The sequence below is a fragment of the Sus scrofa genome, chromosome 9, assembly GCF_054392235.1.
Source record: "Sus scrofa isolate SSC_HxYL_T2T_F1_AM1 chromosome 9, Sscrofa_HxYL_maternal_Yorkshire_Landrace_v2.0, whole genome shotgun sequence".
In the NCBI taxonomy this organism is placed as follows: domain Eukaryota; kingdom Metazoa; phylum Chordata; class Mammalia; order Artiodactyla; family Suidae; genus Sus; species Sus scrofa.
The window spans coordinates 46,611,411-46,638,729 of NC_139391.1; the positions used below are offsets into that span (position 1 = coordinate 46,611,411).

Below are 27,319 nucleotides of genomic sequence, written 5' to 3' on the forward strand. Positions count from 1 at the left end.
CTACGCCAGAGCCACAGCAACGCAGGATCTGAGCCGCGTCTGCAACCTACACCACAGCTCACGGCAACGCCGGATCGTTAACCCACTGAGCAAGGGCAGGGACCGAACCCGCAACCTCATGGTTCCTAGTTGAATTCGTTAACCACTGCGCCACGACGGGAACTCCTGGATTTTTTCTTTTCTTTTCTTTTTTCTTTTTGGCTGCCCTGCGGCATATGGAGCTCCAAGGCCAGGGACCAGAACCGAGCTGTCATGTCTCAACGATGTTGCAGCTGCAATCCTTTAACCCCCTGTGCCGGGCCAGGGATTGAACCTGCGTACTTGCACTGCAGAAACGTTGAAAATCCCATTGTGCTACAACGGGGACTCCTGAAAGGGTAGATTTTCTCTCTTAAATGACTGCATTCTCTGTATCCTCCTCTCTGTCTTCAGTGCCACTCCCTTATTTCAAGCTCTCATAATCATGTTTTCCCTGCTACCAGAGTCATTGATCTACAACACATACCTGACCACGTCATTCTTTCGCCTCACACACTTTAATGATTTCTTATTACGTGATGGGTAAATAATTACATTCTTCTTTCTAGGCATTTTACCCTGATAATCCTTTCTACTTCATGTTTTGTGATGCTGCAAGATTGAATCTCTAGGAAGTTCTCCATGCTTTTGTCTTGATGGTTTCTGTGTAATTTAGCTCAGTTTTCATTTCCTAGGAAACCTTTCCAGACTGTATCCTGCTCCCCCCACCCCCAACTCACATATATTTATATACATATAATCTAGGTATGTATTTATATACATGTAATCAGGTGTTTCTAGGATGCTATGAATGTCTGCCATAGAAGTTATCACTTTGTAATGTTTTATTAAAAGTATTTCTCATTATAAATTCCTAGAAGACAAGAGCTATATCTCATTTGTAATTAGCTGCTCAAAATTGAGTACCCAGTAATTGCTTTGGATATTCAGGAATTGAAAACACTTCAAAATAGAAGTTGATAAATTTATCTATGCTGTATCAATAGTTGATAGTTGAAATCTGGACTGAGGTACATTTTTGGTTTTTGAAGTTGGCAGTAGTCTTGGCCCCTTATAACCAAGTTCTTTGGTTTCATTTTAAGAGATTCATGTGACCTCTAAAGCAGTTTTGTTTTTATGTAGATTGTTTTCCATTCATTCATGAAAATTTACTGGTAACTCCTGGAGTGTTAGGACGCTGAATAATAATATAAAGAAGTGGTCATATATCTAGTTTGAAATTAAAATGCTCTTTTTTCTTTATTAAGTTTTATAGATGGGTAGTACTCATTGTGGAGAAACAGGAACTCTAGTGTCAGTGTGGGTACAAATTAGTTCCATCTTTTTAGAGGATAGTTTTGACATTATCAAAATGTCAGTTTGAATTAGCAATGCCATTTCTAGGAATTTAACCTAAAGAAATACTCATATAAGCACACAAGGATGTAGATGTAGCTATTTTTACAGCATTATTTGTGATATTAAAAAATTAGAAACACCCACCTGTCCATCAGTAAAAAAAATTGTTATGCCTCCATGTGTTAGTATTCTGTTGCTGCCATAACAAATTGTAGTCGTCTCTCAGTATCCATAGGAGTATTGGGTTCAGGAGTTCCAGCAGATAAAAAAATCCATGGATGCTCAGGTCCCTTATATAAAACGCCATGGTGCAATGAATACAGTCAGCCTTTCTTACTTGTTTGGATTTGACAGAATTCTGTTCCCTGCCAGTTGTAAGGGTAAGATCCCTGTTTCCTTGCTAGTTGTCAGCTAATAGTATTCTTAGGAGCCAATGACATTTTTTGGCTCCTGGATTCCTTTCTTCCTCCATCAATCATATCCCTCTGAGGTTCTTAGTTTTTAAGGGCTTGTGTGATTAGATGGGGCCACCGAGATAATACGGGATAATTCCCCATCTCAAGAGCCATACCTTTAACCACATCAGCAAAGTTCCTTTTGCCACATAAGATAACAGATTCACAGGTTTTAGGGCATGAATATCTTCCTGCAGGGGAGGAAGTGATGATCATTATTCTAATGGAACACTCTGCAGCATGAGTTCAGTTTACATATACTTAAGTGGAAAGATGTCAGTGTGTATTAACTTTAAAAAACAACTCTATAGTATGTATAATATCACCTTATTTCTGTTAAGAAATGATTTGCTTGTAAAATTTTTTTTAACTTGCATAGGAGGAAAAATTGAATGACAACACATCAAATTACTGTTTTGGAGGATCAGAGGACTTTAATTGTATGGTATATTTGAATTTTTCAGTTAACATATTTTGCAAGATGTTTATTGTGCTAGTTAAGGAACTCTGTTGTTTGCTATATAGGATAAGAAACCTAAGACAAAGGCCCTAAGGAGACAGTAGTTTTATTTGGGAAGGGACTATATATGTGTGTGTGAAACACTGTTTAATACAAGGCAGTCTACATTATTCTGAATTGTTGGTTACACACTCTTAAATGCTATAGGACTTCAGATGAAAGAAGAAAATTAACATTTTTTTCCCTGTAGCTAATATATATGTAAATGAGATTAAATTCACTCATTTAAATAAAAGTAATAGTTCCCCTTGTGGCTCAGCAGGTTATGAACCCGAGTAGACTCTATTATGAGGATGCAGGTTCAATCCTTGGCCTCTCTCAGTGGGTTAAAGAATCCAGCATTGCCATGAGTTGTGGTGTAGATTGCAAACATGGCTCAGATCCCACGTAGCTGTGGCTGTGTTGTAGGCCTGCAGCTGCAGCTCCAATTCAACCCCTGGCCTGGGAACTTCCATATTGCCACAGGTGTGGCCCTAAAAACCATGCATGCATGCATACATAAATTAATCAATTAATTAATATATACTGTAAAAATTCAAGTAGAGACAAAATAGCTTCATGTGTTTTATTGTCACTTGGCTGTTCTGTAATTTACCATGAGGACCTGGGCTTGATCCCTGGCTCCACTCAGTGGGTTAAGGATCCAGTGTTGCTGCGAGCTGTGGTGTAGGTCACAGACGAGACTCGAATCTGGAGTAGCTCTTGTGAGACTCTGATTCAGTCCCTAGCCTGGGAACTTCCATATGCTGCAGGTGTGGCCATTAAAAAAAAAAAAAAAAAAAGATAAAAAAAAAAAATCTAACGTTCTTTGGCTAGACATTTAAATTTCTTTCCCAATTTTTGTCCTAAGGTCACTGTCCTAAAGTCACTTCTAAAGTGTATGAGACTACGAGAGTGCCTATTTAGTTACATACTAGTAGCTGTTGTTGTTCTGTTGATGTTTGTTTCACTTTGTCTTGTTTTTAAAATAGTGAATCTGTTTTTTAAAAAGATAAATGATAAATGCCTGTTTTTAAATTTAAGTTTTAAAGAACTGCTAAAAGGATCTGGCATCGCCGTGAGCTGTGGTGTAGGTTGCAGATGCGGCTTGGGTCTTGCATTGCTGTGGCTGTGTTGTAGCCTGGCAGCTGTAGCTCCAATTCGACCTCTATCCTGGGAAACTCCACATGCCATGCGTGTGGCTCTAAAAAGCAAAAAAAAGAATTGCTAAAAGGCTTAAAGAAATATCAGTTCCCAGCTTCCACCCCCTCCAACTCCTCACTGTGTCCCATTCATATTTTCAGATACTAAAACTGTTTAACCATATACTATACTGCTTTCTCCTGATTCTGCAGTATTAGTTGTCTATTTATTTTAGGTATTATAGAAAAGGGTTTAAATCTCTTATCTCCTTCCTTCCTACTCCATATCATCTGACTTTAGTTAATTTGAATGTTTTTTGGCTCAATCAGTATTCAGTGTTTTTTTGTTTTGTTTTGTTTTTTGTTTTTGTCTCTCTTTGTCTTTTCCAGGGCTGCACCTGCGGCATATGGAGGTTCCCAAGGTAGGGGTCTAATCGGAGCTGTAAGCCACCGGCCCACGCCACAGCCACAGCAACATGGGATCCAAGCCACGTCTACGACCTACACCACAGCTCATGGCAACGCCAGGGATCGAACCTGCAACCTCATGGTTCCTAGTCAGATTCATTAACCGCTGAGCCATGACGGGAGCTCCAGTATTTAGTGTTTAAATGATTTTGCTCCCTATTCTATCAAGTAATAATACTGAGATGTAATTACTCTTGCCTTCTTATACAACCTTCTGTTCTTCTAAAATAATTGATTTGTTTATATTTCCTTGGTTTTCAGTTTATACCTGTCACTACAAAGTCTTACCATGCTGTCAAACATCCTCTCAATACACTTTTCTATGAAGTAATTCCTATTAACATATTAATATAGTAGATAGTGTGTGATGTAGTATACTGGTGTATTGGAATCCTCCATGTTTTGGCTCTAGCCTGGACTGGTTTTTGCTGGGTGTGAAAAGTTACCAACTCTCACTTGATCACCAGTAACTGGTCAGTCACTGAATTTTATTGATTTTTCCATTAAAGAAGCTCATGTCTATATCTTCCTTTTCATTCTACTTACCTATTTCAAACCTGGTTTATTAAAACCACCTTCTAGTGATTGTCCCAACTTCTAGTTTCTTATCTAACCCATCTTTTGTTCACCATTACCAGTTTAACCATCCTTAAATACTCACTAGGTCAAAAACCATTTCCATCAATAACTCCCACTTTTCTATGTCATAAAATGTCACTCTCCCGACTCGCTTTCACAGGACTCTCTAGTTTGGTCTTCCTAACCAACAGTATTTTCCGTAATTTCCTACTTTGGAATTCCTACCACCTTCAAGTTGTCTCTCAATTTGGAAGGCCCTCTCTGCCTATTTTGATCCCTCCCATCTTCCATCTCTCCTCATTCCTAAAGTCCAGAGGGTTGAGCAAATATTTCCCAATATGCTTTTATCTGTATAGGATTTTCACTTCCTTAGCTTTTGAGGTGTTTGGCTGCTCACCCTCCATTGATACGGAGCCCATTTTCTTAAACATGAGTAAAAGCAAGTAGCTAGTGATGCAGTCTTTCTTTTCCTTCACTCACCACCTAGCATTAATGACAGGACTAAGTATGGGGGTGGTTGTTTCTCTGTCATCTTACATAAGTGCTTGTAATACATATTTGCCTATTTTCCATCTATATTTGTTTCTTTTGATTTTGCATCTCAATTTTTAGAATATAAATTGACCAAAAAAAAATTTCATCCCTTTTAATTACTGAATTGAAATTACTTCTTTGGAAGTGCTCAGGAAACTTTATAATGTTACAATCATTTTCTCTTCTAGATCTTTCTTTTTTTAAAAATAAATTATGGGAGTTCCCATCATGGCACAGTGGTTAATGAATCCGACTAGGAACCATGAGGTTGCCGGTTCGATGCCTGGCCTTGCTCAGTGGGCCAACGATACGGTGTTGCTGTGAGCTGTGGTGTAGATTGCAGACGCAGCTCGGATCTGGCGTTGCTGTGGCTGTGGCGTAGGCCAGCGGCTACAGCTCCGATTAGACCCCTAGCCTGGGAACCTTCATATGCCGCGGGAGCGGCCCTAGAAAAGACAAAATAAATAAATAAATAAATAAATTACAATAACCAATGGAATTTATCAACTTTGATATCTTTCTTCATTCTGTCCCTTAAACATTATTTTCCCAGGTTAATGTCTACGTCTTTCTTTTTATATGATTTTTTTTTGTTTTTAATTTTGAAAGGACTTTTTTTCTTTTTCTGAAGATGAAGATATGAGAGATGGTAAAAAAAAAATTTAATTGTATGCCAAGAAGCTTTTTATAGCACAGCCATTTCTAGATACATTGTCTATAGCTTGCATCTGCATAGTATTTCTGTGATTGAGAGCGCCCTCTTATGGTAACATAAAAATAATTCAGGAAGCGCTCCCTCAAGCCAAAAAGCCAGGCCCATTGATGTCTTCAATGTGATGTAGTACTTGCTCTTTACAGCTTTAGGAGGAGTTGTAAGAGATTCCACTCCTCCAGATAAGAATAACCTATTAGGAAATTTTATTTGTATTAGGTGGAGCGGCCTCCTTCTCCATTCTCCATGGCCCCACAAGCTTCCCTTCCCCCGGTGCCACCACGGCTTGACCTTCTGCAACAGCGAATATCTATTCCTTCGAGTACTTCCGGTCTTGGAACTGCTTCTAAGGTAAGCATTATCCATTTCTACAGTTTTCTGATTCTATGTTGTGGATTAGTGGAGTTTGATTGATTGATTCCATCATGCTTCCACAGGCTCCTTCTGGCTCCCTTCATAAGGACAAACCATTACCAATACCTCCGACTCTTCGAGATCTCCCACCACCACCCCCTCCAGACCGGCCATATTCTGGTGGAACAGAGACCCGGCCTCAAAGACGCCCCTTGCCTTGTACACCCGGAGACTGTCCATCCAGAGACAAACTGCCCCCTGTCCCCTCTAGCCGTGTTGGAGAAGCATCTTGGCTGCCTCGGCCAATCCCCAAAGTACCAGTAGTTGCCCCAAACCCTGGCGACCCCTGGACAGGGAGAGAATTAACCAACCGGCACTCACTTCCATTTTCATTGCCCTCACAAATGGAACCCAGAACCGATGTGCCTAGGCTTGGAAGCGCATTCAGCCTGGATACCTCTGTGGTGAGTCCTGGTTTTGAAATTTTTTATTCTGGTAGCAAATATTTGTAGATGATATTGAATGAGTCAGTTTTGTGGTATGTGTTTTACAGGATTCAGAAGTAATTTAATCCATACCCTCAAGAAATGTAGGTGTTAGTATGCTTGTAAATGCAAGGTGTGTGTGCCCAATAAGTGGTATAAATAGAAAATGCTTTAGTTTTAGAGAAAGGAGAGATTATTTCCAGGTAAATAAGTCATGAGGGCTTTATGGAAAGAGTGGCATCTGAATTTGAAGTGTTGGAGTTCCGTTGTGGCTCTGTGTTAAGAACCTGACTCATAACCATGAGGACTCCAGTTCGATCCCTGGCCTTGCTCAGTGGATTAAGGATCTGTCGTTACCGTCAGCTGTGGTATAGGTTGCAGACGAGGGTCATGTCTCGTGTTTGTGTGCCTGTGGCGTAGGCCAGCGGCTACAATTCCAATTCAACCCCTAGTCTGGGAACCTCCATATGCCATGGGTGTGCCCCCCCCAAAAAAAGACAAAAAAAAATTCCTAAGCATGGCATTGAGGGTGAGATATGCTTGTTCTTGTTATTCTGAATAGGTTAAATAAATAAGAGGAGATAGTAAGCTGTATTAATAAGAAGGTTCTTTTCTTTTAAGTCATTATATTTTATTTATTTATTTATTTACTTTTGCTTTTTAGGGCTGCACTCAACAGCATATGAAAGTTCCCTGGCTAGGGGTCGAATCAGAGCTGCAGCTGCCAGCCTACACTGCAGTCCCAGAAATGTGGGATCTGAGCCACATCTGCAACTTACACCATAGCTCATGGCAACACCGGATCCTTAACCCACTGAGCGAGATCAGGGATTGAGCCCCCATCCTCATGGATACTAGTTGGATTTGTTTCCACTGTGCTATGACAGGAACTCTGATTCATTATATTTCTGTTAGAACATTTACAGTTAAAAAGATTGTGCATATATAAACTACTTATTAATGAACACTTGTTTATATACTTTTTTATTTTTGCAAATAAAGCTGATATGGACAAATTTCCATATCATTATATGAACATATACTTTCATTTTTCGTGAGTAGAGTGGAAGGGTAGGATCATATGGTAGATGTATGTTTCAGTTAAGAGAAAATAAAACCTGCCAAAATCAAGGGACGAATGTGAGTTCCAGTTTCTCTTCATCGTCACCAATACTTCATACAGTCAGTCTTTTTATTTATTTTTTTTAATACTTTTCTTTTCTTTCCAGAATATGAATAGCAGCCCATTAGCAGGTCCAGAGTGTGAGCATCCCAAAATCAAACCATCCGCATCTGCCAATGCCATTTATTCTCTGGCTGCCAGGTAAGTTTAATAAAGCTGTGTTTCTTACAGTAGAGTTGGTAATTTTTTTTTTTTTTTTTTTTGCGACCAACACCACAAGTCATGGCAATGCCAGATCCTTGATCCACTGATCAGGGCCAGGGATCAAACCTGCGTTCTCATGGATATTAGTCAGGTTCGTTACCACTGAGTCATAGGGAGAACTCCAAGAGTTGATACTTTTAAAACATCTTATTTATAGAAAGTTTAGAATACCTAGGGGATATAAAGAAGAAAATTAAAATTGATCTGTATGTCCATTATGTAAAAATGATCATGTTTTGGATTGTTTCTCTCTGGTATTTTCTCTTTGTGTATGTACATAGATCAGTCTTGCTGGGGTTCATCAATTTTATGAATCTTTTCAAAGAAGCAATTTTGTTTTTTAAAAAATATTGTTTTAAAATTCTTTTTTTTTTTTTTTTTTTTTTTTTTATCTTTTTGCGTTTTCTAGGGCTGCTCCTGCGGCATATGGAGGTTCCCAGGCTAGGGGTCCAATTGGAGCTGCAGCCACCGTTCTACGCCAGAGCCACAGCAACGCGGGATCCGAGCCGCGTCTGCGACCTACACCACAGCTTATGGCAACGCTGGATCCTTAACCCACTGAGCAAGGGCAGGGATCAAACCTGCAACCTCATGGTTCCTAGTCGGATTCGTTAACCACTGCGCCACGTCGGGAACTCCATAAAATTCTTATAATATTTTATGTTAATTCTTAATATAAACAAACAAAACTATAGTAATCAAAAGAGTGTGGTGTTGGCATAAACAGACATATAGACCAGTTGAGTAGAGTGGAAAGCTTAGAGTTAAATTCTCACATATATGGTAAAATGATTGCTGCCAAGAACATTTAATGGGGAAAGGACAGTCGTATAACATAAACTGTCACACTCATTAATGAGTGTACAGTTCCAGTGATGTTAGGTATATTCGCATTGTACAGCCATCACTACCATCCATTGCCATACTTTTTTTCATCTTGTAAAGCTGAAACTCTACACTTCTTAAGTACCAACTCTCCATTCTCCCCTCTCCATCAGCCCCTGGCAGCCATCATTGCACTGTCTTTATGATTTGACTACTCTAGATACCTAATATAAGTGGAGTCATACAGTATTTTTCCTTTTGTGACTGGCTTATTTAGTTTAGCATAATGTCTTCAAAGTTCATCCATGTTGTTTGATTGAACCTGCACCACAGGAGTAACAACACCAGATCCTTAACCCACTGAGTCATGAGATAACCCCTGAGAGTTTTATTTTAGAGCTAGTTTCGGATCTTACATTTAGGTCCTTGATCCATTTTGAGTTCATTTTTGCATATAATGTTAGGTAAGGTTTCAGCTTCCTCCTTTTGCATGTGTTTATTCAGTTTTTTTCCAGCATCATTTGTTGAAAAGACTGTCCTTTCCCCACTAAATATTCTCAGCAGCAATCATTTTACTACATATGTGAGAATATAATTCTAGGCTTTCCACTCTACTCCATTGGTCTATATGTATTTATGCCAACACCACACAGTTTTGATTACTGCAGTTTTGTTTGTTTTTTGTCCATACCTGTAGCATGAGGAAGTTGCCTGGCCAGTGATCTAATCTGTGCCACAGCAGCAACCCGAGCTGCTGCAGTGACAATGCTGAATTCATAACCTGCTGCATCATGAGGGAACTCCTTGATTACTGTAGTTCTTTTTTGTTTGTTTGTTTGTTTGTTTTTACTTTTTAGGGCCACACCCATGGCAGATGGAGGTTCCCAGGCTAGGGGTTGAATCAGAGCTGCAGCCGCTGGCCTACACCACAGCCACATCAATGCCGAATCCAGGTCATATCTGCGACCTACACCACAGCTCAAGGCAATGCTGGATCCTAACCCACTGAGCAATGCCAGGGATTGAACCCACATCCTCAGATCCTAGTCGGGTTCAGTAACTGCTGAGCCACGAAGGGAACTCCTGATTACTGTAGTTTAGTGCTAAGTTTTGAAATCAGGAACTCCAGGTAATCCAGGTTTTTTGTTGTTGTCCGTTTTTTTTTTTCCCCCCCAAGATTGTTTTGGCTGTTCACAGTACCTTGAGATTCCCTACAAATTTTAGGATGAGCTTTTCTGTTTCTGCAAAAAAAGTCATTGGGATTTTGATAGGGATTGCATTTAATCTATGGATCACTTTGGGTAGTACTAAATAACATTTTAATAACTTTGTCTTCCAATCTGTGAACATGGGATATGTTTCTGTTTGTCTAATCTCTTTCAGCAGTGTTTTGTAGTTTTTATTGTATAAATCTTTGATCTCTTTAATCGATTTTAAAATTTCCTTTTCAAGTTGTTTATTGTTCATTTTTAGAAATACAGCTGATTTTTAGAGTTCCCATTGTGGCTCAGTGGTTAACGAACCCGACTAGTATCCATAAGGACGCGGATTCAATACCTGGCCTCACTCAGTGGGTTAAGAGTCCAGCGGTGCTGTGAGCTGTGGTGTAGGTCAAAGACACGGCTTGGATCCCCTGTTTCCGTGGCTGGGGTGTAGGCCAGCAGCTACAGCTCCAATTTGACCCCTAGTCTGAGAACCTCCATATGCCATGGGTGTAGCTCTAAAAAGACAAGGGAAAAGAAATACAGCTGATTTTTGTGTGTTGACTTTGTATCCTACTACTTTGCTGAACAGCTTTTTTATGGAGTCTTTAGGGTATTCTGCATATAAGATGATCACATCTGCAAACAGGGAGATTAATTTTACTTGTTTCTTTCCAATTTATTTCTTTTTCTTGCCTAAGTGATTTGGCTAGAACTTCCAGTTCTGTGTTGAATAGAAACGGTGAAATCAGTTTCCCTTGCCTTTTCTTTCTTTCTTTTTTTTTTTTTTTTTCCGTCTTTTTGCTATTTCTTTGGGCCGCTCCCGCGGCATGTGGAGGTTCCCAGGCTAGGGGTCGAATCGGAGCTGTAGCCACTGGCCTACGCCAGAGCCACAGCAACGCAGGATCCGAGCCGCGTCTGCAACCTACACCACAGCTCACGGCAATGCCGGATCCTTAACCCACTGAGCAAGGGCAGGGACCGAACCCGCAACCTCATGGTTCCTAGTCGAATTCGTTAACCACTGCGACATGACGGGAACTCCCCCTTGCCTTCTTTCTGATCTTACTGGAAAAGCTTGCAGTCTTTCACAATTGAGTATGATGCTTGCTATAGGTTTTTCACTTACGGCTTCTTACTATGTTGAAGTACATTCCTTTTGTTCCTATTTTATTAATTGTTTTATCATGAAAGGGTATTGAATTTTTTCAAATTTTTTTTTTTTTGCATCAGTTGAGATGATTATGTGGAATTTTTTTTCTTTTACTTTGTTGATGTATATTATACTAGTATATTTAACCATCCTTGTATTCCAGGTATGAATCCTACTTGGTCATTCACTGTATGTAATCTTTTTAATATACTGCTCAATTCTTTTTTTACTACTATTTTAGTAGTATTTTGTTGAGGGCTTGTACATCAGTGTTCATAAGGGATATTAGTCTATAGTTTTCTCTTGTAGTGTTTTTGTCTGGCTTTGTATCACGGTTGTGCTGGCCTCATGGAATGGGTTAGGAAGTATTCCCTCTTAAATTTTGGAGAAATTTGAGAAGGGTTGGTAGTAGTTCATCATTAAATGATTGGTAGAATTCATCAGTGAAGTGTCAGGTATAGGGTTTTCTTTGTTGGGAGATCTTTTGATTACTGATTCAATCTCCTTATTAGTTACAGGTCTATTCACATTTTCTATTTCTTCTTGATTTAATCCTGATTTGTCCATTTCATCTAGATTACCTAATTTTTTGTTGTGTAGTTATTCATAGCACTCTCTTATAAGCCTTTTAATTTATGTATAATTGTAGTATTAACCCCACTTTCATTTCTTTTTTAAAGAACCATTTTATCTTATTTTTCTGTTCTCTATTTTATTTAGCTCTGTTCTAATCTGTATTATTTCCTTCCTTCTGTTAGCCTAGGGTTTAGTTTATTCTTTTTCTAGTCTTGAAGTTTATAAAGTTATGTTATTGATTTGAGATCTTTGTTTTTTAATGAAAGCATTTATAGATACAAATTTCCCCCCTTAGCACTGCTCTTGTTTTGTCCCATAAGTTTTGGTATGTTTTATTTTTGTTTTCATATATCTCTAAGTATTTTCTAATTTCCTTTGTGATTTCTTCTTTGGTCCATTGGTTATCATTCAAAGGTGGAGATATTGAATAATATTTCCTAAAAAGAGAAGGAACTTGAGACCAAAAAACAAACCAGGCAACTCCATAAAGTACAATCATGAAGTTTTTTGTGGGCAATTTACATATAGGCAGTATCCGGTGGATGACCATCCAGAGGCATTCAGGGCTGCACTACACATCACTGACAGGGATATGGGGAATTTAAAGGGGCCGAAGCTAAAGGTAGAATCTGACTGCTAAGGGACAGTCATGTCTGCGGCAACAGTAACTGGTTTTTTGGTTTTTTTTTTTTCCTTCTCGCATCCTCCCGCTCCCCAGGGGTCTCATGACCATTATTCTTCACAGGCCATTAACCATCTGTTTCAGCAAAAGGCACTCTTCCAGTTTTCATATCAGGTGAAGGCAGAGGTAAAAGTTGGTAGGACTTAGGTATATTCCTTGTGAGCAGACTAAGGTTCAGTCACACAGGAGGGGAGGAGGTGGGACTGCAGACCCAAGATAGAGCTGACAAAATGGAGTCAGTATGCTTGAGCCACAGTTATTTAAAAGTTATTTAATTTCCACAGTTTTGTGAATTTTCAGTTTTGCTTTTGTTGTTGATTTCTAACTGCATCTGTCATGGTCAGAAAAGGTGGTTTGTATATCTACTTTTAAATATATCGAGACTTAATTTGTGGCCTAACATATCGTCTATTTGGAAGATGTCTCGTGTGTACTTGAGAAGGATGTTTGCTTTGTTAATGTATCTAATAGGTTTATTTATTGTCTGATTGTTTAAATCTTTTATTATGAGTCAGGTTCTGAAATCTCCAGCTGTTATTATAGAGCTGTTTCTCCTTCAGTTTTGTCAGTTTTTGCTTCATATATTTTGATAGTCTTTAATTAGGTGTGTAAATGTTTATAATTGTTAAATCTTCTAATTTATATAATATTCCTTGTCTCTTGTAACCCTTTTTGATAGAAAGTCTATTTCATGTGATACTAGTATCATCTCTTCTCCCCCCAGCCCCCACTCTTTTTTGGCTACTATTTGCATGCAGTAACTTGTTCCATCCTTTCACTTTCAGCCTATTTGTGCCATTGGGTCTCAAATGAGCCTCTTATAGACAGCATATAATTGGATTGTGTGTTTTTTATCTAATCTGCCAGTTCTACATCTTCTGCTTGGGGAGTTTAACCCATTTATATTTAAAGCGATTACTGATAAGAATGGACTTCCATCATCTTGCAATTCGTTTTATGTATGCCTTATAGTTTTTTGTCCCTCACTTCCTGCATTATTTTCTTTTGTGTTTAGTTGTTTTCGTGTGTGTGTGGTGAAATGTTTAAATTATTTTCTCATTTCTTTTTATGTATATTCTTTGGATAATTTTCTTTGTGGTTACCATAGGGATTACATTTAACATCCTATAACACTGTAACCTGAATTTATACCAGCTTTACTTCAGTAACATACAGAAACCCTGCTCCTTTACAGCTATACTCATGCCCCTTTCGGTTGTTGAGTCACAAAATTATATCTTTATAACATCGTGTGCCCCTAGTTCTTTTAAACTAGTTCATGAACTAGTGCTTTTAAATGCATTAGTTTCCTAAATTATGCAGAAAAATAGATTTGGAGATACAAACCAAAGTTACAGTAATATTAGCTTTCATACTGAGAATTAGGTATTCGTCTCTTAAATCACGTAGAAAAAAAAAAGTCCACTTACAAACCATTATTACAGTAATAGTTACAATAGTAGCAATTGCGGTAGTAATTATGATTGCCCATATATTTACCTTTACTAAGGTCTTTGTTTCTCCATACCTTCAAATTACTGTCTAGTGTCTTCATTTCACCCTGCGTGACTTGCTGGAGCATTTCTTACAGGGTAGGTCCCTCAGCTTTTGTTTATCTGGGACTATCTTAATTTCTTCCTCACTTTTTGAAAAACTGTTCTATCAGATCCAGGCATACCTCAGAGATATTGTAATTTGGTTCCAGACCACTGCAATAAGGCAAATGTTGCAGGTAAAGCAAGACGCATGGGGTTTTTTTGGTTCCCCAGTGCATATAAAAAGTTATATTTGTACTATACCATAATCTATTAAGTGTGCAGTAACATCGTGTCTAAAAAGACAATGTACATACCTTAATTTAAAAATACTTTATTGATACATCCAGAGAAAGAAAATATTAACCTGCACATAAAAGAATAAATATTACCTTATTGCTAAAAAATGCTAATTATCACCCGAGCCTTCAGCAAATCATAATCTTTTTGCAGTAGTAACATCAGAGATCATGGATCACTGTAACAAATATAATAATGAAAAAGCTTAAAATATTGTGAGATTTACCAAAATGTGACAGAGATATGAAATGAGCAAATGCTGTTGGAGAAATGGTGCCAGTAGACTTGGTTGATACAGGGCTGCCACCAATATTCCATTTGTAAAAAACGCCATCTGTGAAGCATAATAAAACACGGTATGCCTGTGTAGGATTCCTGGTTGACAGCGTAGGTTTCTTATAGCACTTTGAATTTATCGGCCCACTGTCTTCTCGCCTCCGAAGTTTCTGATGAGAAATCTGCTCATAATCTTACTGAGAAATCCCTCATATGTGATATGCTTCTCTGTTTGTCTTTGTCTTTTGAAAGTGTGGGTCTCAGAGTTCCCATGTTGGCTTAGTGGGTTACCAACCACACTAGTATCTATGAGGACACATGTTTGATTCCTGGCCTTGTTCAGTGGGTTAAGGATGCTGCGTTGCTGTGAGCTGCAGTGTAGGTTGCAGATGCAGCTTGGATTCTGCATTGCTGTGACTGTGGTATAGGCTGGCAGCTACAGCTCTGATTGGACCCCTAGCCTGGGAACTTCCATATGCCATGGGCATAGCCCTAAAAAAAAACAAAAAAGGAAGATAAAAGTGTGGGTTTCTTTGAGTTCCTCTTTTTTGGAGTTTGTTGAATTTCTTGGATGTGTATATTCATCAGTTTGGGAAGTTTTTGGCCCTTATTTCTTGCATATTCTCTCTGCTCCTTTATCTCTCTCCTGAGACTCCCACAATGTGTATGTTGGCCCTTTGATGTGTTTGGTCCCACTAGCTCCCTTAGGTTCTATTTGGTTTTCTTTGGCCCTTTTTCTTTCTGCTCTTCAGCCTGGGTAATTTCTATTGTCCTCTCTTCAAGTTCACTGATTTTTTTCCCTCTTCATATTTGCCTTTGAATACCTGTAGTGTTTTTTTTTTTTTTTTTTTTTTTAAATTACGGTTTTACTTTTTAGTTCCAAAATTTCATTTTGGTTTTTTTTTAGGTTTTCTGTCTCTATTGATAGATATTTCTGTTTCGTTCACACATCATTTTCTTGATTTTTCTCTACATCTTCCCTTAGTTGAGTATCTTTAAGATAGGTGTTTTTTTGTTTTGTTTTTTTTTGGCTTTTTTGCCTTTTCTAGGGCCGCTCCCGAGGCATATGGAGGTTCCCAGGCTAGGGGTCGAATCGGAACGGTCGCCGCTGGCCTACACCAGAGCCACAGCAACGTGGGATCTGAGCTGCGTCAGCAACCTACACCACAGCTCACGGGCAACGCCGGATCCTTAACCCACTAAGTGAGGCCAGGGATCAAACCCACAACCTCATGGTTCCTAGTCAGATTTGTTAACCACTGAGCCACGACGAGAACTCCTAAGGTAGTTATTTTAAAGTCTTTGTCTAGTATATTTGCCATCTGATCTTTTTCAGGCAAGTTTTTTCAGATTAATTTTTTCCCTTCGAATGGGCCAAACTTTGCTTTCTATGTATGCATTGCAATTTTTTTATTGTGCACTAAACATTTGAATGTAATAATGTATTAACTCTGGAAATCAGATTATCCTTCTTCCCTAGGTTTTGCTGTTTTGTTCATTATTTGGGTGTTTTTTTTGTTTTGTTTTGTTTTGTTTTTGTCTTTTTGCCGTTTCGTGGGCCGTTCTCGCGGCATATGGAGGTTCCCAGGCTAGGGGTCTAATCGGAGCTATAGCTGCCAGCCTATGCCAGAGCCACAGCAACGTGGGATCCGAGCCACGTCTGCGACCTACACCACAGCTCACAGCAACGCCGGATCGTTAACCCACTGAGCAAGGGCAGGGATCAAACCTGCAACCTCATGGTTCCTAGTCGGATTCATTAACCACTGCGCCATGACGGGAACTCCTGTTTTGTTTTTTAGTTGTTACAGGCCGTCTCTGTGTGGAGGATCAGTCAGAGTATAAATTTAATGTCTTTTTAGGTCGTTCCTGAACTTTTCCCTGGGCATGTGCAGTCGCTTTTTAAGTTTCCGCATATACATGGGAAATGTATATGAATGCCCTAGTCTTTAATATCTAACTCCTTAAAAGAGAAGAAGTGCAAAAAGAAGGGAAAGACAAAAGGGGTCCAGCCCTTTAAATCTCGTGGAAGTCACTTCAGCCAGAGGGGAAAGGGCTTGCAACAGTGGGGGGAGGTGCAGCAACTGTGACTGCTGCCCCTGTGAACAGGAGCAGCAGTCAAAACGCAGATTCCCCAATATTTTGAGGACTGAGTCCTTTTTGCCCACCCTTGCTCCAGCAATCTGTATATAGGCTGCTCTAGGAACATTTGCATAGCTGCTTGCCATGTGGCAGGGGTTGGGAATCGGTAGCTGCTACCCTGCTAAGAGCTGAAATTAACAGCAATTTAGCATCCAAGTCTTCACCTGGAAGTTGCAAAATAGAGTTTCAAAATAGTTAGACAACTTCTGCCAGTGCAGTTGTTGTCTAGGTGGTATTCCCTACTCTGCTGCCTTCCTAGAATCCTCCTTGAGTATCTGCTTTTTGTTTCATTGCTTCTTCCTCTTTATTTTATTCTTTCAACTTTCTTCGGGTTTTATTTGTTATTTTTCTAGTTCTGTGAGATGGATGCTGTCTAAATCTGCTCAGGCTGCCATAACAAAATACTACAGACTTGGGTGGCTTAAGCAGCAGAGTTAATTTTCTCATAGTTCTGGGGGCTAGAAGTCCAAGATTGGAATGTCAGCATAGTGCGCTTCTGGTGAGGGATATGTTACTGGCTTGCATGCTTGCATAGCCTTCTCACTGTGTCCTCACGTGGCCTTTCCTTGATAAATGCACACAGGTTGAGGTATAGAGAGCAACAGCAAGCTCTCTGGTGTATCTTCTTAGAAGGACACCAGTCCTGTTGAATTGGGCCCATCTGCATGACTTCATCCAACCTGAATTACCTCCTCATATACCCCATCAGCCCATACAGCCACACTGGAGATTAGGGCCTCAACATGTTAATTTTGGGGAGGAAATATTCAGTCTGTAACAAGTGCTGTATCTGCATTCCACAAGTTTTGATATGTCATGTTTTCATATTGTTCGCTTCAGAATATATGATTTCCCATGTATGGGCTATTTTTGTGTTGTCTGATATTCAAACATTGGAAGATTGTAAATTCCATACATATCACCTTCATTTCATAAAAGTATGTATTCTGCGGTTGTTGGGCACAGCATTCTGAATATATCAAGTTTGTAAATTGTATTCAAATATACTGTATCCCTTCTTTTTTTTAATCTACACATTCTATCAGATACTAAGAGGAATGTGTTAAGTTGTCCCCTATAACTGTGCATCTCTCTTTTTTCCTTTTAGTTCTGTCCATTTGTATTGTATATGTAGTTAGCCTATGTAATTAGGGTACATAGAAAGTTAGAATAATTGACTAATTGATAATTGTTTTTATGATTCCATTTACTCTCCATTTCTGCTTCTCACCAGCCTTAGTCTGCTTTGACTTACATCAGCTCTCTTTTAGTTAATGTTTGCATTATCTTTTTCCTTCCTTTTACTTTCAACTTTTCTGTAATCCTCGTATGGAAGGTATGTTTCTCATAAGCCGTATATATTTATTGGGGTTTTTTCCCCTTATATCTAGTCTAGTCTTCTTTGTTTTAAAATAACTGAAATATTCAAAGTCCTACTGTATATACATAGGGAACTATATCCATATCCAATCTCCTGGGATAGATGATGATGGAAAATAACACAAAAAAAGAATGTGGATTCCCACTGTGGTACATCTGGATCAGCAGTGTCTTGGGAGCACTGGGATGTATGTTCGATCCCTGGCCCAGCACAATAGGTTAAGGATCCAGCGTTGCCACAGCTATGGCTTAGGTCGTGAGTGTGGCTTGGATCTGATCCCTGGCCTGGGAGCTTCATATGCCGCAGGGCAGCCAAAAATGAAGGGAAAAAAAAAAGTATATATGTATGACTGAGTCAGTTTGCTGTGCAGCAGAAATTGGCACAGCATTGTGCATTGTAAATCAAGTATACTCGAATAAAGAAAAAATAAAATAATTGAAATATTTGTTCCTACTCTTTCCCCCATTTTCCCCATCTTTTTTGTTGTTCATTTTTTCTACTTACTCTCTTAGGATTAAAGTATTTTTTTGTTGTACTATTTCACTCTTTTTTTTTTTTTTTTTTTTTGTCTTTTTGCCTTTTTACCCTTTTTAGGGCCGCTCCCGAGGCATATGGAGGTTCCCAGGCTAGGGGTCTAACCAGAGCTGTAGCCACCAGCCTAAGCCAGAGCCACAGCAACATGGGATCCGAGCTATGTCTGCAACGTACACCACAGCTCACGGCAACGCCGGATCCTTAACCCACTGAGAAAGGCCAGGGATCGAACCCACAACCTCATGGTTCCTAGTCAGATTTGTTAACCACTGAGCCACAACGGGAACTCCCTATTTCACTCTTAATATTCTTTTAATAGTTGTCTTAGGGATTCCAACTTGCACTGTTTACTCATTAGAGTCTACTTTGAATCAATGCCTCTTAACATTCCTTGGACATTGAAACTTCCCACGTATTTATCCTCTAGTTCTCCTCATTTCTTCCTGCTTCCCCACACTTCCTTTGGAATCTTTTTTATTCCGCCAAATAACTTCCTTTAGAAAGACAGAGACAGGGAGTTCCAAACCCTGGTGGCTCAGGGATTGAACTCACATCTTCCTTTTTTTTTTTTAACCTAGCATTATATCTGGGACATTTCTTCCTATTGGTTAAAAAGTTCTTCAAGCAGTTCCTGCTGTGGGATAATGGGATCAGCAGTGTTTTGGGAACGCTGGGACGCAGGTTCAATCCCTGGCCTGGTACAGTGGGTTAAAGATCCAGTGTTGCCTCAGCCGGCACTTAGGTTGCAACTGCAGCTCAGATCTGATCCCTGGCCCAGGAACTTCATATGCTGTGGGTTGGCCAAAACAGAAAAAATAAATAAATAAAAATTTAAAAAACTTTTTAAAAAAGTTCTTCAAAAGCTGGAGTTCCCGTCGTGGCTCAGTGGTTAATGAATCAACTAGGAACCATGAGGTTGCAGGTTCAATCCTGGCCTTGCTCCGTGGGTTAAGGATCCAGTGTTGCGGTGAGCTGTGGAGTAGGTTACAGATGCGGCTCAGAGCACGCATTGCTGTGGCTCTGGCGTAGGCCAGTGGCTACAGCTCTGATTAGACCCCTAACCTGGGAACCTCCATATACCTCAGGTGCAGCCCTAGAAAAGACAAAAAAATAAAAGTGCTTCAAAATCTTCACTTTTAATGATTACCTGTTATCATATAATGTATTTATAACATCATATATTTAACAATTCCCCTATTGTTGGATATTTATTTTATTTAAAATCTTTTACAGTAATAAATTTGCTTCCCTGAACCTCTGTACATAGCTAGAAATGAAGCCAAAGTAGAATTACTGTGACCAAAAAATGTGACCGTTTTAGTGTGTGTTGCCAAAATGCTTAATGAACAAGAGGTGCAATTTTATATTTTTACTAACATCATCAAGAAAGAATTATAGTTAAAATTTTTGGATTGCCCTTTTAATGATCCTTTTCTCCTTATGAAAGTAGTACATGTTAATTAAAGAATATTTAGGAAGGCATTCCTGTTCTAGTCATGGGCCGAATGGCTAGTATCCAAGAGGATGTGGGTTCAATCCCTGGCCTCGATCAGTGGGTTAAGGGTCTGGTGTTGCTGTGAGCTGTGGTATAGGTCTCAGACGCAGCTTGGATCCAGCATGGCTCTGGCTGTGGCGTAGGCCGGCAGCTACAGCTTCAACTCAACCCTTAGCCTGGGAACCTCCATATACCTTGGGTGCAGCCCTTAAAGAATATTTAGGAAATACAGATAAGCAATGCTTAAGAAATCAAATCAGGAGTTCCCGTCGTGGCGCAGCGGTTAACGAATCCGACTAGGAACCATGAGGTTGCGGGTTCGGTCCCTGCCCTTGCTCAGTGGGTGAACGATCCGGCATTGCCGTGAGCTGTGGTGTAGGTTGCAGACGCGGCCCGGATCCCGAGTTGCTGTGGCTCTGGCGTAGGCCGGTGGCTACAGCTCCGATTCAACCCCTAGCCTGGGAACCTCCATATGCCGCGAGAGCGGCCCAAGAAATAGCAACAACAACAACAACAACAAAAAGACAAAAGACAAAAAAAAAAAAAAAAAAAAAAAGAAAGAAATCAAATCAGAGTTATGCATAATCTTACTACCTAGAGTCAGACAGTAATTGGCAACTTCTTGTATGCTCATTGCCATTCTTGTCTATACGGCATCATACTGCACATGCTCTTTTTCACTAGGCATATCTCGGACAGCTTAGGGTATCAGATATTTCTTCTACTCAAGTAGATTTTCAAATTATTTCATATGATTGCAAAGCAGTTCATTCTTTTTGTTTTCTTTTACTGTTTTTTACTCTTTATCTTCCAGACCGCTTCCTGTGCCAAAGCTGCCACCGGAGGAGAAGTGTGAAAGTGAAGAGGACACAGAGTATATGACTCCCTCCTCTAGGCCTGTGGGACTTCAAAAGACAGAAGTGAAATGGCCTTTGGAAACAACCCAGAGTTCACGGTAGGTTCACAACAATCCTATTTAGGAATTCAGTTGACACCAACTCACCTGCTTGGCTTGCCGCCTGCACAGCATTATCCAGCCAGAAATAAAACAGAAAAATGTATGTAACCCCTAGTGTTTCAAGCCTTTTGCAGCTGTAAGCAATTCTGCTTAATGTTTCTTCAGTACCACGGTAATTTCAAAACATACACATCTATTACTCATAAGAAGAATCAACCTTATGATATTTATTAGTGATATTGGCAAAAGGAGAATATGTTGTCTTGATAGAATCAAGATCTAGAGTAGTTGTGAGCAGGTGAATCTTAATAAGTTTGCGATAATGGAGTTCTGTTTCTGAAGATCATAATGCCACTTTCCTTCTGTTTCAGAGCAAGTGATTGTGACCTGCAGATTGATAGCTGTACATATGAAGCAATGTATAATATTCATTCCCAGGCGGCACCATCTGTCACAGAGAGTGGTACTTTTGGTGAGTAGTCATCCTGCTACTTTAGCAATCATTGTTGTGCTGGAGGAATGAGCCTGTAACGTTTGGCCAATGAAAACTTGATCTAGGTAGAATATTCTTTTAAATAATTTTCTTTGCAAAATATCTTTGGTCCATGGCAGTAAAACCTCCTTTTCTCTTTTATTACCCATTCGCACAGATAGTTCCTTTTGTGTTTTTCATCTTCCCAAGGTCTGGAGGCTTTTGTGTTATATGGCCTAAACCTGCAGTGCTGGCAGCTAGCTCTCTCTTATTCCCATTGCTTTTCAACATTGATGAAATTCTTGTGTGGGTGGTGAATACTCAATTCCCCTATTAAGCAGCTTACCAAATTGAAAGTTCAAGAAGGCAGTACACACACCAGGGCCCTTCGGCTGATCTTCCAAGGTGAAATGCAGAGAGAAATGTTAAGTGAGTGCTGTAAAGTAGCACTTGAGTCATGGGCATTATTGGACATTAACCTTGGCAAGGGTAGCTTTTGACATATTCAGAGAAGTAGCACTGCAGAACTGGTGCGGATTTCATTTTCCCTGTTTCTTTTCTCTCTACCCATGGGACTGCACCCTGTTTAGCCCACAGTGAATTTTCGATATTCGGTAATTCATTCTGAATGTGTTTGAATGAATGGATGCCCCTGTATGGAAATGTGTTAGAAGATGAAGTACATTAGAAAAATGAAATAACTGCACAAACTATTTTCTAGGTGAAGGGAATTTGGCCACAGCCCATGCCAACACTGGCCCTGAGGAATCCGAAAACGAAGAGGATGGTTATGATGTGCCCAAGCCACCTGTGCCCGCGGTGCTGGCCCGCCGCACACTCTCCGACATCTCCAATGCCAGCTCCTCCTTCGGGTGGCTGTCTCTGGAAGGTGAACCCACAACAAGTGAGTCCCCAGGCTGCCTTGGGCTTTACTGAAATGCTGTATGGCTCCTTAGTTATACCGAAACAGATGCTTGCTTGGTGACAGTGAGTTAGTAGCTAGCGGTAGTAGGCGAGTAGAAGTAGTAGACTAGATAGAAGTTATGTCTCATTGGGAGGAAGGCTGTTCCTGGTTCCCAAATTAGGAAGTTTAGTCAGACTCTTGAGGATTTTTGCCAGACTTAGAAATGGGGTTGTTCCAGAAGTTCCCGTCGTGGCGCAGTGGAAACGAATCCGACTAGGAACCATGAGGTTGCGGGTTTGATCCCTGGCCTTGCTCAGTGGGTTAAGGATCTGGCGTTGCCGTGAGCTGTGGTGTAAGTCGCAGACACAGCTTGGATTTGGCATTGCTGTAGCTGTGGTGTAGGCCGGCGGCTACAGCTCCGATTAGACCTCTAGCCTGGGAACTTCCATATGCTATGGGTGCAGCCCTAGAAAAGACAAAAAAAAGAAAGAAAGAAAGAAAAAGAAAAAGAAATGGGGTTGTTCTGTAAACGCTGGCTCTTCCTGTACTAGGGGGAAGTAGGATTTCTGGCTCTTCTGAGTGGGCCTGATGATAGTGGTAATGAAGCTTGATGGTTCAGATGACCTATTGCTGACTTCTGGGCCCTGTCACATTGGAAAGGAGGGGTGCCGGCTCTGGAGCCAGCCGGCATTTGGGCCTTGACTGTTAAGGGCTGTTCTGCTTGCATCTGTGGCCACCTGGGAGGGCAGCAGCCAGAGTTGCTGTCCTTCTGGAAATGGAAGACGGCTTATAGAACAGCTGGTGAAAAAGATACATAGTATCCAGTTGCCCAAACAGGATAAGATCCCCACCACCCCCATCCTTATTTAATGCTTCTTCACTGCAACCTAGACCTGTTTCCTTACTTGTAAAAAGAGAAGTTTAGTCTCTTCTCTGACCCCTCAGAAGTGTTTTTAATGAATGTAGGCAATGACTTGTGTGAAACCTTGTTGCTCAGTGTAAAGTGTGGTGCAGCGGCAGATGTTCTGTGCAGAAGGCTGGGGCAGATGTTCTGTGCAGAAGGCAGGGTGGTCACTGTTCGTAAGGCCGAAGCTTGGTGTCTTTAGAAAATTGTGCTGCTATGAGAGAGAGGAGGCCGAGGACTAAAACCCTTGAACCTGTATAACCCAGCCTGACAGTAGGTCAGTAGTATCTTGGTATTAGGGTGCTGTTACTAAATGAGCATTTACCCCCCCAGATTTGCAAATGTTTTCTTTCCTAATTCTTCTAGACTTTACTGAGGGTTCCCAAGTTCCTGAGAGGCCTCCTAAACCATTCCCTCGGAGAATCAACTCTGAACGAAAAGCTGGTAGCTGTCAGCAGAGCAGTGCCGCTGCCGCCGCCGCCGCCGCCTCACCGCAGCTATCCAGTGAGATCGAGAGCCTCATGAGTCAGGGGTACTCCTACCAGGACATTCAGAAGGCTTTGGTCATTGCCCACAACAACATTGAAATGGCCAAAAATATCCTCCGGGAATTTGTTTCCATTTCCTCTCCTGCCCATGTAGCCACCTAGCACACCCCGTCCCTGCCCAGTCAGAGGACCGAGGAGCCGTGAGCTCTTGCTCGAGTAGCACCTGAAAGGGCAGAGAGGTTCCTTTGGAGACTTCACAGTCTTGCCCTGTCTGTGGGGTATCACATCTGTGGTTCCAAGATTTCAAAGCAGTGGAATGAGAACGGAGCAGCTAGAATATTTTCTTATTTTATTTTATTTGTTTTGAGAGTGCATTTGAAGGTGTCCTTTGGTCCCCACTTAGAGTGTGGATTTTTATTAAGTGGTAGCCTACCTGGGGAACAATCCAGAAGGCAGTAGGAGAAGTACTGTGCTGTAAATCCTAATTGAGGACTTCAGACTTTCCTGGGTTAAGGATGTGGTGGTGTGTGTCTTGTCTGTCTGTCTGTGGTTGTGTGTGTCCTGTGATGAAAAGATTAACCTGCTGTGTGTGTTAATCCTTTGCAGGGAATTAGCACAAGAGGTTTAGGAAGGAATCTTAAAGACTTCCCATCTACTGTGGTTTTATAGCCAACCCCAGTGGTTATTACGACCCCAACACTCCCCTTTGGCTTGGATTATCATGTGCATAGCTAAAGTCTTATATTTTTAGAACACCCTCCGTCTGTTCCCCCCCCCCCCCTCTTCTCCTCCTCCTTGGTATCTGTCATTGGCAGTGGGCTTGCTATGACCGGCCTTACTGAAGCCAAGCTGCTTATAGGACATTCTTTATTATGTGTGATGGTGTTGGTTTGTTTGGTAGATAGTTTGGGGGGGTGGGGGAGTGTACTGTTGCTCTATCCTTATGGTCCTATTTGATACTAGCAGCTAACACTGGTCACTCCAAAGCACTGTTTCTATAGGAACATTGAATCTGTTTTTTAAGAAGAGATGTTTTAATTATCTTAATTACATATTGACTGATTTGAGATAGAGGCCTTCAAATACATTCCATGCCCTCCCCAGAAAATAGTCTGTGGGAGTCAGTTGCCTTGGTGCCAGCTATGTGTCAGAATGTAGGTCATGAGCTTTTCTACATAATGGGAAGAACACTGGTTTCCAGCATGGCTTTCTGGCCCAAATACCATGAAGCTTTTAGGAAGTTCCATTTACATGCTCTTTACCTTGTTATATGTAAATGCACAAAATAGGGAGGAAAATAGTGAATGAATTTCAGCTTATATGGATATCTCCCTTTGAACATGAGCCAGGTTATATTTTCAGAAGTGATTTTTTTCTTTGCTCTTTAGGGAATGGGGATAACTACCCATGGTAGCATAGCATTCTGCCGATACTTAGCACCAACCCTGCATTGGCGCCGCCTGGCGACTTGCTTTTCTCTTGTGCCTATGGCTTTGGGAATGTAACCTTTCCTTCTTCCTTTCCTTCCCCTTTCTTCTCCACCTTAGGGCCTATGTACTCTTGAGTGACTGCATTCCCACAGTAACTAGACCACACTGGGTATAGTAAATGACTTTCCCATAGTCAGACAACATGTGAAAAGCCCCGTAGCTTGTGCCATTGCAGGTTCATAAAGAAGTCTGAGTCTGGCGTGGGGCACCATTGGTCTGCTCCGGCAGATACTGCCCAGGGACCGCTGGAGTTCACTTAGCTCACCGCTCAGAGCCTCCTAATGACTTCCTAGCAAGGTGTAACCGTCCTCCTTGTCAGAAGCAAGCCTGCTTTTTGATACATCTCCCCTCCTCACAATCTACATCATGGTTTTGCTTGAGATCTAAACCGAAATGACTCTTCTTACATCTGTTTTCTCTCCCATCTTGTCATCTTTGGACCTAAAACTTTTTCTAACTCTTCTTTTGGCTTTCAGCTGTTCCTAGGTCTTTTGGTTTTATCTTCTTGCCTTAGATCCATTTATGTTCCCAGAGTATATAGTATAGGACTTCTTATTGACTTGCCATGGTTACCCAGTGTCTCCTCTACATGCAAAAAATGACAGCCCCTACCAGGTGCAGATCAGCCTGAAGCAGGATGGATGGGGCAGAGGAAAGCAACAGTGAGTAGGAAATAGTAACCTAGTGTCTCCTTTTAAAAGCCAGTATAGTGTTTCACTTGGGGTAACATTCAGTTTTGCACTTTGTCTAGATGTTGAAAGCCTAGACAAAGAACTAGAAAAGATGGCAGCATTTTGCATACCTGTCCACACTGAAATTTTTCCTTGTCTGTAGTTTGCCCATAGTTTGAAGATCTAGTAAGAGAACAAAGCACTGGTTCTGCATATCTTTTGTCTTTCAAAGTGCATCCAAAATCATCTTCTTTGGAGATATGTCCTCACTTGCATAGGCTAAAAAGGCAAGTTCTTCCTTTCTTTTCCTGAATACCCGTGAGGCTTGTCAGGTCAGCGCCAAAACCTAGGTGCCAGCACCCTGTGTTGAACACGTGCACCATTGCTTGGTTTGGTTCTTAGCTTGTTGGCCGAGTATTTGCAGGCATTCAGGGTCTTAGACCATTCTGTGAGGGGTTTTCTCCTTGGGTGCTCGGAGGTCCTGCCTACATTCATGCCTGAGATTACCAGGCGAGCCCCAGGAAAGTTTTTGCGTGGCCCCTGTTTTGAGACTATTTCCAAAACTTTAATTTCTTAAGTTTTCCTTTAACTAAGGCACCACTAACCCATTCTTCATCCCCCATTTGTATGGTAGTTTTTAATTCTTTGGCTCTGCTCTGAATTTAACTAAAACTGCCCTTTCACAGAGGGGCTTTATTTTGAGTTTTGCCATTTTTGGCAAACCCATTCCCCTTCCCCCTCTTGATTACAAATGGTTCCTCGTCTCTTAACTCTCAGTGGGTAAGGTAAAAACCACTTGGATGTATTTCTTTTTCTCAAATGCATTAGGCTATTGTATTCAACCCAGTCTCTTGCTTCCCCATGTCTCCCTGGGTTGCTTTAATAGCCTGCCTTGTTGCTGGGTGGCTGCTTGGCAGTACTTAATCAGCTGCCCCTGCCGTACTCCTTCCTTAAAAGTCAAGAGTTCTCAAGGCGGAAAAAACCTGTGGGCTCAATGATATACCTCCCTTTAGGTAAATGTTAGATGAGGCAGTTTATCATTTCAGCATTTGTCTGTTAATATTTATATAAATAGTGACATACACCTGTGGATGCCATTCTCGTCCCTTCTTTCTAGCCCCACCCCAGTCTACATGTCCTGACATTCTTCTGTCCTTTTGCTTCTCATACAGACTTTTAACACTAGGGCCTAGGGTGTGGGATGGTACCATTAGTATCATTTAGCTGTTTCTGGATCTTTTAAAAAATTAGGCGGTTGCTATTCTTCATACTTAAAATGTATTTCCTCTATAGAAAAGTAACATATATTTTATGGTCCAATCAGCAGTCTTACACATGA

At 40.7% G+C, this 27,319-nt stretch overlaps 1 protein-coding gene across 2 annotated transcripts in view; it reads left to right on the top strand.

The window, feature by feature from the left end:
• The window catches only part of CBL (Cbl proto-oncogene), an 89,010-nt gene extending 64,124 nt beyond the window's left edge, over positions 1–24,886 (top strand). For both annotated transcript variants that reach the window (XM_003129932.5, XM_021062969.2), the window contains 7 exons: positions 5,986–6,117; positions 6,204–6,584; positions 7,835–7,929; positions 20,908–21,048; positions 21,423–21,523; positions 22,245–22,427; positions 23,698–24,886. In XM_003129932.5, coding sequence (XP_003129980.1) covers positions 5,986–6,117; positions 6,204–6,584; positions 7,835–7,929; positions 20,908–21,048; positions 21,423–21,523; positions 22,245–22,427; positions 23,698–23,981 — 1,317 coding nt within the window. In that variant the 3' untranslated portion in view covers positions 23,982–24,886. The remainder of the gene's footprint in view (positions 1–5,985; positions 6,118–6,203; positions 6,585–7,834; positions 7,930–20,907; positions 21,049–21,422; positions 21,524–22,244; positions 22,428–23,697) is intronic.
• The last annotated feature ends 2,433 nt before the right edge of the window (positions 24,887–27,319 follow it).